This window comes from Phyllostomus discolor, chromosome 5 (assembly GCF_004126475.2).
Source record: "Phyllostomus discolor isolate MPI-MPIP mPhyDis1 chromosome 5, mPhyDis1.pri.v3, whole genome shotgun sequence".
In the NCBI taxonomy this organism is placed as follows: Eukaryota; Metazoa; Chordata; class Mammalia; order Chiroptera; family Phyllostomidae; genus Phyllostomus; species Phyllostomus discolor.
The window spans coordinates 149,294,923-149,308,428 of record NC_040907.2 but is presented as its reverse complement, the minus strand read 5'-3'; the positions used below and the strand labels follow the sequence as shown (position 1 = coordinate 149,308,428).

Genomic DNA, 13,506 nt, shown 5'->3' with positions numbered 1-13,506 from the left:
TGAGTAGCATATACTCAGAAGGGGGGGTGAGGACCACAGAGTTTGGGAACAGAAACTAGCTTTAAGCTCCGAAAAAGCCAAGTGAAGTTAAAAAGCCATTAAATTAATTCTGAGAACAAAGTCAGGAAACAATTTGAGAAATAAGAGTCACTGTGTTTTTGAAGTACAAACTTTTCTTAGCAAAGAATAAAAATTCCAGGTAACAATATTAATGACTATTTCTCATTTATTGAGTGTTTATATACATCAGGTACTCTATTCAGCATTTGCACTAATTTTCCTGCTTTGATTCACTCCAAATTCTGTGAGGTAGGAATGATTAATATGTTAATTTTTCAGATAACCAGGTTAAGGAGCTTGTCAAGGGTAACAGTAAAAGGCATGATTCCTGTTTTGGGAGGAGACAGCTGAAACTCAGAGAAGTAATGGTAGAGGGCAGGCTGACAGCTATGGGTGGTGGTGGTTAGGAGGTGGAGGGATTGAGAAAAAAGGAAAAAGGACTCAGGGACATGGACAACAGTGTGGTGACTGTGGGGTGGGGGCCATAATGGGGATAAATGGCAATGGAAAAACAACTAAAATAATTTTTTAAAAGAAAAGAATGAGATCACACAGTTAGTAAATGGCATTGCTGGTTTTTAAAACCTTCACTGACCAATCCCCACACCCATACCCTTAACACTGTACTGTGCAGCCTGCTTTCCCTAGCTCCAAATCTGTTGTTCTTTATCACTGTGTTCATCTCCTTTACAGTAGAGAGGAGGTTTACCTCAACCACAAAACTGAGTTTAACCACAGTTGAGGGGTGCCATCCATGCTAGTGACTCACAGGTCGAAAGCAAACGTTTTTTGAAATATTGTTGACTGTTTGCTGCCATCTAGTGGTACTTAAAACTACAGCAGGAGGTCATATGGGGAAATCAACCATAGGCTTTCAGCGGACATTATTGTGAAACAAAATTATAAGCCATGTCCAGGGAATGTAGAGAAATGAGCCATCATGAAAAAAAACACCCCATAAAACTAGACTGGAAATTATAACACATATCAAGATATTTAGGCGGAATTAGAAAAGGTGAAAGAAGACAGCTTTTTGGATGTATGAATATAGGAGCATATAATTAAGTTGTAAAAATTTCAGGTAGGTAAACATGAATTTCTGGCCCACTTCTCATGCAAATAAAAACTAAGCAATGGAGAGTGGGGAAAAGTACTTCTTAAAGATCTTAAAATATAGTATTAAGAACATGAAATATGACGATGGCAATAGTGGTTAACAGCCACTACAACTACTAGTGTAACTATTACTACATCACCACCACCATTACTGAGCATTTACCACAAACCAAGTGCTCTTCTCAGTGTCAAATATTTACTCTGCAATCTAATATTTCTAGTAACCCCATATTACTAGTACTATTTGACAGAAAAGAAAAACAAAAGGAAGTCATTCTTTACACTGTAGAACTTTTGATGAGAACCAACATTATCTTAACTAAATAATTGCTTACCCACAAAATTCCTTAACTAGCTTATGAAAAGATGGAAACTTGGGGTTGAAGTCTTTTAAACTCACAGCTGATAGCTGAATATTTTTGCTTACACTATTTGAATATTAACTCCAGCACTTACTTCTAACATTGAGGTTCCCAGGAGGACCAAAGCTTTCTTCCCGAAATACAAAAAGAAATTACAGAGAAGTATGGCATGCTCCTCCTTGTTTCCAATAGCCAAATTGATGCAGCGCTAAGGCAAAACAAAAGCAACAACAACAACAACAACAAAAGGTGGAGGAAAGAAAGTTGAGTAATGCAATCAATACTAGGATGACTGCAAAGCCAAAAGCCCTGGGACTGTTTGCCTGATAAAACACTAGGGCATTAGGAGGAGAGAACCTTAAGTTGGAACATAGGGGTTCCCTTTGTTCCCCTATGTGGGAACTATGTGGGAATGTGGGCACTGTGTAAGTGACCAAGTAATTTATCATGCATAGTGGGACATTTTTGTTTAGACGAATAGTAAACTTCCCTGGGCAAACAGGGGTGTATGGATTGGTATTTTAGGGAACCTCATCTGGTAGGAAATAACATAATGCTGGTGTCCTTTGAGCAAGGAGGAAGGGATCCTTTGGTCAATGGTGCTACACTCTGTTCCATGCCAACACAGTGCTTTCATCTCAAAGAAAGAAAGAAAGAAAGAAAGAAAGAAAGAAAGATCTTAGTTGGGACTCCATCAGGAAAGGAGACTGAAACTTCTTCAACTCAAACTGCTAAACAGCTGGGCTGCGTGTATTCAAATACAGAGGTGGGCAAAAGTAGATTTATAGTTGTAATAAAAATAAATAATACAATAAATAATAATGCAAGAATAAACTCTGTTTTGCATACCCACAACTGTAAACCTATTTCTGCCCACCCTGTAAATGGTGCCTAATAATGAAGTTGTAGCAGAGCAAAAACACAGCAGAGGTGGCAGACTGGTGGACTACAACCTAGTTCTAGTGTACAGGTGTATTCTGTTTGGTCCCAGAATGTTTTTAAAAATTGGGAGATCTCATGATAAAACTCTGGGTTTCTGATTTCTCTTGAAAAATCAAAACACATATGGGCCTACATGTTGTTATGGCAATTGTCTGTTGCTGCTGAGTAGCAGCTGCACCATTTAGATAGGACACGTGCTTTCTAGTTCATTATAATCCTAGAGAAAGGGCTGTGGTGGCCAGGGAGACTGGGAGGAGGGAGATCAGGAGGTCTCAGAAGTGACCATTTACCAATCAGTATGAAAGCATCTTAACGTTTTTACTACTGATATAGCCACATCAGTACACACTGGCTGAATGTGATGGTGGGGGATGGAATTTACGGAGGACAGTAACATAGTTTTTCTGAAAGAAAAGTGTGAACAGAGGAGTGAAGGACAGAATATGAGTAGTCTTCAATGTCAGGCAAACAAGGTTCCCTGCCTGGATTTTGGGAGAGGAGAAAATGGGTGAAAGTAGGAAACCAATACACTGAGTTCCAGATGCTTTGTGTATGTTAATCTTTCAAAACCCTGGTATGACACATATGAGGAAATTAGGGTCCAAAGAAGCTAAACAGCTTATCTTAGGTCACACAGAACTATGAAGTGGTTGAAATAAGATTTGAACCAAGGCGTGACTCCAAAATGTTACGTAGGAGAAAATAACTCACGTCTTGTTACAATGTTATACACCTGGGCATCACATAGCCAAAGAGTTCATGTCAGTGGGGTGACATATGCCAAGAAGAACCTCATGCCTGTAGTAACATCTAAGTTATGGTAGTGTTTGGAGTTGGGGGGGGGTGTATTTGCCTGATGATTATATTTTAGGTATGTTAGAGGCTGCCTTTCAATGTGCTGCAGGATCATACTACACCTGAGCACATTCTAATTAGTTTGAAGAGTCTCAGAAGAGTCTAGAGTTAATGACACCTGTTTGAGTTCTACCAGACTTGAATCAATGAATCACTAGTACCACATGCTTGTGTCTCCTTTGTTCTCACTGTGCAAAAGACAGGGAAACCTACCTATGAATTAACCCTTTGTTCCCTAAATCCAATTCAGCTCAATAGCTTCTAAAACATTCTAAATAAGTTCTGGGATCATCATCAGTTCCAGATAGAAAGTGTTTCTCTCCTAGGCTCCCATCATAGTAATATTTTCCAATTAAAAATATTTATGGAATGTTTGCAAAATTTAAAGCAGCTTATAAGTGATAAATATAAAAATAAATAAGAATCAAGTCTTCCTCTTAATAAAAGGAGATAAATCTTGGGATGTATATGTAGAGTATGGGTTGAGTCAGTACATAAGCAACTAAGTATTGTGTAAGGTGGAATGGAAGAAGTGCTCTAAATTGGGTTGCCAGATTTGGGGCAAAATAGAATGCCCCATTAAATTTGAATTGCAGATAAACAAATAATATTTTAGTGCAAATATGTCTCAAATATTGCATGGTGCTTGTATTTTAGTTGGCAACCAATCTAAAGAGAACTTCAATTTGTATACTATACAAGCTCTTCATTCAAATGTGGGGAGACTGGGAAACCTGGGAGGTGGTGGCATTTGCCCTAGACTTCGGGGTGTGACAAGCTCCATAGGGACAGCCATATTTCTCTCTGGAAATTGTCATAATATTGTACTCCTGAAATTCCCACTATATAAAAATATACATGAGCTACCACTTATAACACTAAGATTTTTGATCTTTCAAAATTATATCTATGGACTGTTAAGAGAACTGAAAATGATTTATTAAATTATCAAATGCTTTCATTTCCACAAGGCAAAGTACTACACATTTTAAAAACAGGTTTGTTTGAGGCCCTGGCCAGGTAGCTCAGTTGGTTAGAGCATTGTCCTGATACACTAAGGTTGTGAGTTTATTCCCCAGTCAGGGCACAGACGAGAAGCAACCAGTGAATGCACAAATAACTGGAACAACAAATTGATGCTCCTCTCTCTCTCAAATCAATAAATAAAAAATAGGTTTCTTTAAAAGAAAAGCAAGTAAGAAATATTATAAATTTTTATTATAAAATGCAATTTGTTACCTCTGATGTCATCCATATATCAAAGCCATCATTTTCATCCAGGGTATCAGGCATAACAGGAATCAAAGATACAAAGTGGGCAATGAGGTCCTAGAATAATATTAAGCAACATTTATTGAGTGCATACTATATGCTCATCACAATGTTTTAAATGCCTTATTATTACATTTAGTGTATCCTGTGAAGTACATACTATTATTATTTTTGTTTTAGAAAAGAGGCAACACGCTTACTTTGCCCAGCATCACAGAGCTAACAAAATATATGGGGTCTCTAGGAATTAGCCCAAGTCAGCCTGATTCCAGAGTGTGCCTGTTAACCATTCCATTTCACTGTAATAAATTATGAAAAATTTAAACATAATATATCACATATATTTAAAATATAACTGTTAAAACTGAAAAGAGATGTTGAAGAATAGCATAAGTTTGATTTGCTTTTAGGTCAAAATTGGAATTATTTTTATTAATATAAGCTGTTATGAGCTGCCGCAGCAGGAAGATAGTGGTATAACCTACTTTCTCAAACAACAGAAATTATATTGTTAATTGTTCCCACTCTAGGACTGGAGACAAGGGCTCAGGCTAAAGTAGGAAAGAAGAAACAGATACAAACAAATAATAAGTTAACACAGAAAGTTCACCAATATTTTCGTTAATTTACAATAGCTGCAATTTATGAGCTATTATGACCTCCTACACTGTCATGGTTCACAGTCCTTGACAAGCAAAGGAGCTAGGATTTATGTTTTTAAAAAACACAAATATTGTCTTTGAAATAAATCTAAGAGCACTATTATATCCTTGGACTTGGGGTGTCAAGACATAGGCAGGAAGAAACTCAGGATGGAAAAGAAGAATGTAGCAAAAGACAACCTAAATGAGGAATTTTGATTTTAGCTTGAAGAGTGCAGCTAAGGGAGCTTAATAATAGACATTAAGCTCCAATATTCTGAGGAGATCCAATCAACTCAGTCAAAAATGAATAAACAAAAGGTATGAGTGATTTTTCATAGATGTTCTTTAATCAAAGCTTACTTTTTTTCTTAAAAGGGAGTCATATGTACTTCTGACTTCACATTTTGCTTTCTCAAAGTGGAAGAAGCTATATCCTCTTGAGTCTATAATGAATAAATCTTAATTTTATATGAAATTAAAATTTGAGTATATGTCTCTTTTGTCAGCTTGCAAATAGATAGGCATACAGTCACATAAGGATGGGGTGGAAAGTGTTATGCTGGCAGTTTATGCAGAAAAATATAACACTTTTCTGCATTCCCACATACAATGAGTAGCACTCCTGTGAGAAGCAGCCCTTAGAAGGATACAACCCCTTTAGGTGCATAACTTTTTTTAAAATGTATTTTATTTGTTTGCTTGTTTATTATTTTAATTGTTGTTCAAATACAGTTTTCTGCCTTTTACTCCCATCCCAGCCCACACCCCCTCCTCACCTCCCTCCCATTTCCACTCCGTCCTAGTTTTTGTCCATGTGTCCTTTATACTTGTTCCTGTAAACCCTTCCCCTTTTCCCCTGAAATTCCCTCTCCTCTCCCCTCTGGTCACTATCAGCCTGTTCTCTATTTCAGTGTCTTTGGTTATTTTTGCTTGTTTGGGTACATAACTTTTTATTTTGCCTGAAAGTCAAAGAAATCTTTGCATCATTTTTCAAAGATTGATAGAAAAGCTGTGAAGCCAGGATGCTCATGTGAACTGGTGTGGCAACAACGACCTCTAGTCCATAGGGGGCAGAAATAAAAAGGATCAAAAAGATCTTCCATCCGGGGCTCAGGAGGGCACATTGCAACATAGGTGGTTTTTCTCTCAGGAAACTGTCTTTGAAGGCAAAACAATTTTAGTAAGAAACTTGTAGTCAAAATTAATATTAAAAAGTTAAAATATGTAAATCTTGAGTGATGAAAATGGAGACAGTTGTACAATTTTGTGAAGATACTAAAAATCACTGAATTGTAATCTTTAGATGGGTTAACTATATGGTATGTGGATTTTATCTCAGTAAAACTATTAAATAAATATAACTTACAAGAGTTGCATTGGAATCATGAAGAAACATGTCCAGGAGCTGTTGAGGTGGGTTTAATGCCTTGATATATCTTGTTACTAAGATTTGTTTCCCATCATCATTAAATACAGTAGTTATGATTCTTCGGTTGGGAAATATTGCTTTACAACTTTTTTTAAAAATCTGTGCTCTGTACAAAACATCTATTTGATCTGAAAACTAAAATCAAGTTTAAAATATTTCAATACTGTTCCACATTGTTCCCACAGGAAAATATCAAAAACTAATGTTTTTTTGCCAGCTCTGAAATTATTATTGGTTCTTAAAATACTTTATGCTTCTTTGATAGTGTGAATAAAAATAATTCAGTGTAAAACATACCTTGTCTAGTTCTGGATTACAGGTGACATATGATATCTGAGGTTCAATGGTAGCAAAAATATTTAAAAAGGTGCATTCTTTTAAATTCTGCCCATTATAATCTTCTTTAGGAGACATGTAAGTCTTACTCCAAGTATACCCAAGCAAGATGGGTGGGATATTTACTTGGAATGTTCCATTAATCTGAAAGAATGTATTAACACAATCAGTTCTACACAATGAAAACATAGCCAAACAGAGCTCCGTCTTCCCCACCAGAGGAAGCAGACCTGCATAGGTACATGCTGGTTCTGCTAGTATGTACTTGTACAAGGATGATCAGGTTCTCCATGGTGATCTGTTCACTGGCGCCTTTGACACCCTGGGTCCCTGTCTAATATGTAATGTGCAAAGAGGGCAGGAGTAAGAAAGGGATAAAATGAGGAAGTTACTGTACCAGAGTGATAAAATGTTGGGAACTGCCCTGCCTGTATCAGAAGCTGTAACCCCCACCAAGGCTAAGGCTGAGGGAACAACCTTGGACCATAAGCCAGCAAGGAGACAAAAGCTTATCTCCCTGGCAGGAGCACTGCTTCTGCTCCTTTTACTTCACCCTACCTGGCCCCAATGCTTGGTCGGTTAGCCAATGACGGGTAAGATTCCCCAGGGGAACAACCTAAGACAGGCACGAACAAGTGGGAGGCCCCCAAGAAAGAACTTTGGGGGCTACAGCAAAAGGGAGTGATGGACCCTTACCCCTCAGCTTTGACAGAGCCTGAGTCCTCATTGTCTGTGAGAGAATCTCCTAATCTCTTGGCTGCCTTACTTCCCTTGCCCCACCTAAGCCTGAAAAATGACAGAGGGTGGTGCAGCCCTGTGCTGGAAAGGGTGGGTTCCCCGGGTGATCAGGCCTAAGAAAGAATATGTAAATTCCTGTGAAACCTGCTTTGTTTAGAATGCTCTCAATGAAATGATAAGGGTCCAAGCAAGAAGTAAGTTTGTTCCTTAAAGTTTTTTATAGCTATCTGACCTTGACTCAAAATAGGCTCTCAGACTTCCTTGTTATCTATTGTTTGATCCTTACTTCCTGGCAATGATTAATGAGCTTTACCTGAATTCTTATGCAAACAAACCCAATAAAAAGCCTGCTCAGGCGGGAGAAGGGGTGCTCTCCCCTAAGGAGGGTGGCCGAGGCACTCCCCACTAGAGAGAATGGCCATTCCGTCCCTATTTCCCCACAGGACCTGGTTGTCTCTGTGTATGTTTTTCTCGTGTTTTGACAAGCCATCCACAGCATTCCACGGTCACTGCTGGTCGGTGGCCAAGACAATAAAAATTCAGAAAAAGTCTAATTCAGGCTCGGAGAAAATGCTAAACGACAATGTCACAGTTTTTCATTGGGTCTAGAAAGAGAAAAAAACTGCCATAGTAGGAAGGACAGCCCACGGGTCCATAGGAGGGAGGATCCTATGTGTATGTGTGTACATGTGTATACAGGGAGGAGCTATGTTATAATCATAACAACTAATGATCATAGCTAATAGTTACTGAGCACTACATATGTGCAGGGCACTGTGCCAAGTGGTTGATATAGATCACATGCTTCAGTGAGGTAGATATTGCTCTTCTCTCCATTTTGTAGATAAGGAAACAGGCTCAGAGAATTTAAGTCACTAGGGCAAGGTCACAGCACAGTTGACAAGTAGTGGAGCCAGGATTACAACCCAGGTTTTTCTACCTTTGAAGCTCACATTCTCAACTTCCTCTCTATACTAGAGTCTTCCTGAGACTGAGAAATATCTCCAGGGATTTACAAATGTAGGAAGCCCTGTTCCTTCCAACAACTTAAATCTCTATTGCTCTTTACTTGCAGCACTTTATATTTATCCTGTGATCGCATGTTATACAGGCATTTCTACTCTCCTCCCTAATACCCATTCTCTTCTCCTTTCTCACCAACAGTTTTAGGTGGCAACATGACAGCCATGTAGTGGGTAAGTCACATTCACAAAATATAAGAAGTCCGCTGGAATTTTCTGCTCAAGTATCTGTTTTTCTGATACAGGCACTGCCACATCATGCTTCACCCTGACTCCTGTCTGCAACATGAGTATGAGGCTGGAAGTGCAGTGAACAATTTGCAATTATGAAGATGAAAGCCATGTGGTAAGGTCAGTGGAACAGAAACACAAAAGTAGTTTGGATTCTTAAAAGATATTCTGATCTACTGTACTGGCATCTAGACTTCTTTTTAAGTGAAATAAATAGATCGCTTACCTCAGCCACTGTTAGGTTTTCTGTGGTATACAGCCAAATGCATTGTTAACTAACACACACACTCGTAAATCTTTCTGAGTCAAATGCTCTTGTTTGCTTGACAAACTCATCTCTAGGACTTGATTCAAAAGTTATCGCCTCTGTAAATATTTCCCTAGTCTTTCATTCTCCTCCCCATTCTCCTCTTACCCACCTAACCCCTCTGAACAACCCCCTTCTTTGACCCCTCCAAACCAGGAAGAGTAAGGTACTCCCTACTGTATCATTGTACTTATCTCATACCCCTCTTAAAGCACCACAGCATTATGAGGTTGTACTATAATGTGAGATTTCTTCTATAGACAGTGAAGTCCACTAAGGTAGAAAATTCATTTCTGAATATTCTATATCTGGCATAATTCTGTAAGTAAGTAGCAGAGTTCATAATGGAACCTAGGCTGGAGTTTTTATATATTGCTGGTCACACAGGCATATTCTTGCCACATAACCCAATGGCAGAGCCCTCTGGGAGTGTAACAGAGACAAGTACTAATTCCGACTCTCATCGTTAATGATAAACAATGTTGAGGAGCTGAAGCTCCTGAAACTCATGCTTACAAAGCAACATCCTTAACCAGAACATTTGTGAATCTGGTCCTATAAAAAGTTATATCCAAATATAAATGTTGCTTAAAGACCCAAGGCTAGCTGTGCCATCTGTACCAATATACACTTTGAAGTTTTAAGAAATAGATTTGTGGGTGTCTTCTGTTCTAGAGACAGCTAAAACCTTCAAACACTCCAACAACCCTATGGCTCTCAAACAAAAGATCACTTTAACAGACATAACAACCTGCCAACCACAGAATCTAATTCAGAGACATGAGACAATGTTTCTATTGGGCAAAGGTAAAGACTTAGAATAATCATCAAAGAATAATTTTCTATTACCTCAGATTGTTGCAGAAGAGCAGAGAAAGGGAATACAATAGATCCAAGCCAATTATTTCTTATATATGAATGACCACTGTAGTTCCTGAAACAGTGATCCTGTTAAAATAAATAATTTTTCTATTATTTACTTTATATCACATAATGAATAATTTCACAAACTTATAGGTAAGTATAAAAAATCATTCTCTTTCTTTTAAAAAGAAACAAAAGGGTAAATAGAAAAGATTTTTCTCACTTTTTAATTTCTTTAAAACATAATTGACTATTTAAAGCAAAATAATGACCAGTTGTGGAGTTCATGACATATGAATGGCTATTTACACTTTTAATGTAATACTTTTCCTATGGTAGATATGCTCAGTGCAGCAAACTTTAAAAATATACTAAAGAACACACTAAAGAATGTAGGAAAGGGCTCTAGCTGGGATTCTGGGGAGCCCTGTTGGCCAGTGGTGCTCTTGCTTTCCCACCCACCACCTGTGGTGGAGCTACCCTCATGATGCAGATTCTCGTGAACACCTTTACACAGAGGCCATAACTTTCAGGGCTGGACCCTTGGATACAATGCGCTGGCCAAAACAATTTTTTTTTCCATAAGATGGCTCTAGTAGTGCATAGTTGTCTTCAACTTCATTCGAAACAACTTTGTTAGATTGTATTGTGTATATGCAGCTTTCGTATCAGTGTGCATTTTAAAAACTTTTCAAAATTTGTGAATTCTTGTGTAGCCATTTTAATATTGAACGTGGAAGAAGAAAAGCAACATTTTTTATAAACTATGCTTTCTTATTTCAAGAAAGGTAGAAACACAACTGAAACACAAAAAAAGATTTGTGGACAGTGTATAGAGAAGTTGCTATGACTGATTAAACATGTCAAATGTCACTTGCAAAGTTTTGTACTGGGGATTTCTTGCTGGATGATGCTCCATGGTTGGGCAGACCAGTTGAAGTTGATAGAGATCAAATCGAGAAACTAATTGAGAACAATCAATTTTATACCACTCCAGAGATAGCCAACATACTCAAAATATCCAAATCAATAAAGGTATTGGTAAAAATGAAAAACGTGTCCTTTATTTTATGGAAAAAATGAAATGGACATTTTGGCCAATCCAATAATATAAAATGTAAAGGCCAAGATTCAGGATAAGAGATTCCTCCTGATCAGCAAAGACATTTTTTGCTCGCAAGCAACTGGAAAATGGACATACTTTGACTACAATGTTCACAAAAAAGTCCACTCTTTATCTTGTGTTGAGGCTTCATCTTGGTGCTAAGAAAAGGAAGAAGTCTTATACCATTCCCAAGAAGAATAATCACAAGAGAAAGACAGTTAAACTGGCTGTCCTGAAATACTATAAGGTGGATGAGAAAGGCAAAATCAGTCTCCTTTATGAGAATGCCCTTCAGATGAATGTGGTGTTGGAGTTGCTGTTTTTTGTTTTGTTTTGTTTTGTCCTCACCTGAGGATACTTTATCATTAATTTTAGAGAGAAAGGAAGGTAGATAGAGACATAGATGGGGGGAGTGGAGAAAGAGAAACATCAATGTGAGAGAGAAACCTCTTATACATGCAACCTAAGTATGTGCCCTGACCAGAAATCAAACCTGCAACCTTTTTGGTGTACAGGATCTCACTCCGACCAACTGAGATACCCAGCCAGAACTGGTGTTGGGGTTTTTATGGCCTGCCACTTTGACAGACATTATTGTGGCAAATGTGGTCTGACCTATTGCTTCAACAAACCAGAAGACAAATAATTGGAGCCAGGAAGGTGTAAAGCCAGGGTGATACAAAGCCAGGATGACTTAACCAGGCGACACACACCAGACCATGGCCTGCTTTATCAGAATGGGCTGTGCTTGCCTTCATGTAGAGAACTTTTCAACCCCCTCTCGTGATCTCCTCACCTGCTTTCTAGTTCCCTCTTTATAAAAACCTCTGCCTGTACTGAGATGTTGAGATGGGCTTTGAAACATGAGTCCCCCATTTTCCAGATGGCTGGTGTCTGAATAAACCACTTTACATCAGCACTTTTCTCTTGAGCATCAGCTTTCTGTTGTTATTGAATAGAAGCCATATGCATTAGGTATCAAACTTATGTGTGACAATGTTGGCATACTATTTAGAAAAGAAAGGCCTGGCTTATATTCTTGCCTGCCTCTCATAGACTGGGTTGTAAAGTAATTATGGGCCAAAAATTTTCATTTTCTGCTCTAATCTTTACTATTTCCTTTCTTCTACTCACTTTGGGCTTTGCTGTTCTTTTTCTAGTTTCTTTAATTGTAAAGTTAGATTGTTTATTTTAGATTTTTCTTGTTCCTTGAGATAGGACCTTAATGCTATGAATTTCCCTCCTAGGACTGCTTTCACTGTGTCCCACAGATTTGGGGTTGTTGTGTTCTCATCTTCATTTGTTTCAAGGTATCTTTTGATTTCTTCCTAGATTTTGGTGTTAACCCATTCATTGTCTAGTACATGTTATTTAGCCTCCATGTCTTTGTGCGTTTTACAGTTTTTTGTGTGTGTATGTGATTTATTTCTAGTTTCATACCACTGTGGTCAGAAGAGATGCTTGAGAGGATTTCAATCTTCTTAAATTTACTGAAACTTGTTTTGTGTCCTAACATGTAGTCTATGCTAGCAAATATTCCTTGTGCACTTGAAAAGAAAGTATATTCTGCAGCTTTAGGATAAAATGCTATGAAGATATCAATTAAATCCATCTCTTTTAGTGTGTCATTTAAAGCCGCTGTTTCCTTGTTGATTTTCTGTCTGGAAGATCTATCCACTGATGTCAATGGGGTGTTAAAATCCCCTATTAAGACTCTATTGCTGTCTACCTCTCTTTTTATATCCGTCAAGATTGGCTTTATATATTTAGGTGCTCCTGTGTTGGGCACAGAAATGTTTACGAGGGTTCTATCCTCTTGTTGGATTGCTCCCTTTGTCATTATGTAGTGTCTTTCTTTGTGCTTTATGATAGCCTTTGCTTTAAAGTCCATTTTGTCTTAGATAAATATTACTATCCCAGCTTTTCAAAAATTTCCACTTGTACAAAATACCTTTTTCCATCCCTTTACTTTTAGTTTGTGTATATCTTTTATTCTGATGTGGGTCTGTCGTGGGCAACATATATCTGGGTCTTTTTCTGTTACCCATTCCACTACCCTAGGTATTTTGATTGCAACATTTAAGTCACTTACATTTAAAGTGACTATTGATAGGTACATATTTATTGCCATTTTATTCTTTTAACTCTGTTCCTTTCTTCTTTCTCTCATCCTCACCACCCCTCTTCTTTTTCTTCAAAAAGTTTTTTTTAACATTTCTTGTA

General features: G+C 37.8%; 1 protein-coding gene across 1 annotated transcript in view; it reads right to left on the bottom strand.

The window, feature by feature from the left end:
• The window catches only part of CC2D2B (coiled-coil and C2 domain containing 2B), a 98,515-nt gene that overhangs the window by 19,566 nt on the left and 65,443 nt on the right, over positions 1 to 13,506 (bottom strand). Inside the window, exons 24-28 of the mRNA XM_036027072.1 lie at positions 10,164 to 10,262; positions 6,978 to 7,160; positions 6,618 to 6,815; positions 4,575 to 4,664; positions 1,633 to 1,746 (exon numbers count right to left, since the gene is read on the bottom strand). Of these exons, the coding sequence (XP_035882965.1) occupies positions 1,633 to 1,746; positions 4,575 to 4,664; positions 6,618 to 6,815; positions 6,978 to 7,160; positions 10,164 to 10,262 (684 nt within the window). The remainder of the gene's footprint in view (positions 1 to 1,632; positions 1,747 to 4,574; positions 4,665 to 6,617; positions 6,816 to 6,977; positions 7,161 to 10,163; positions 10,263 to 13,506) is intronic.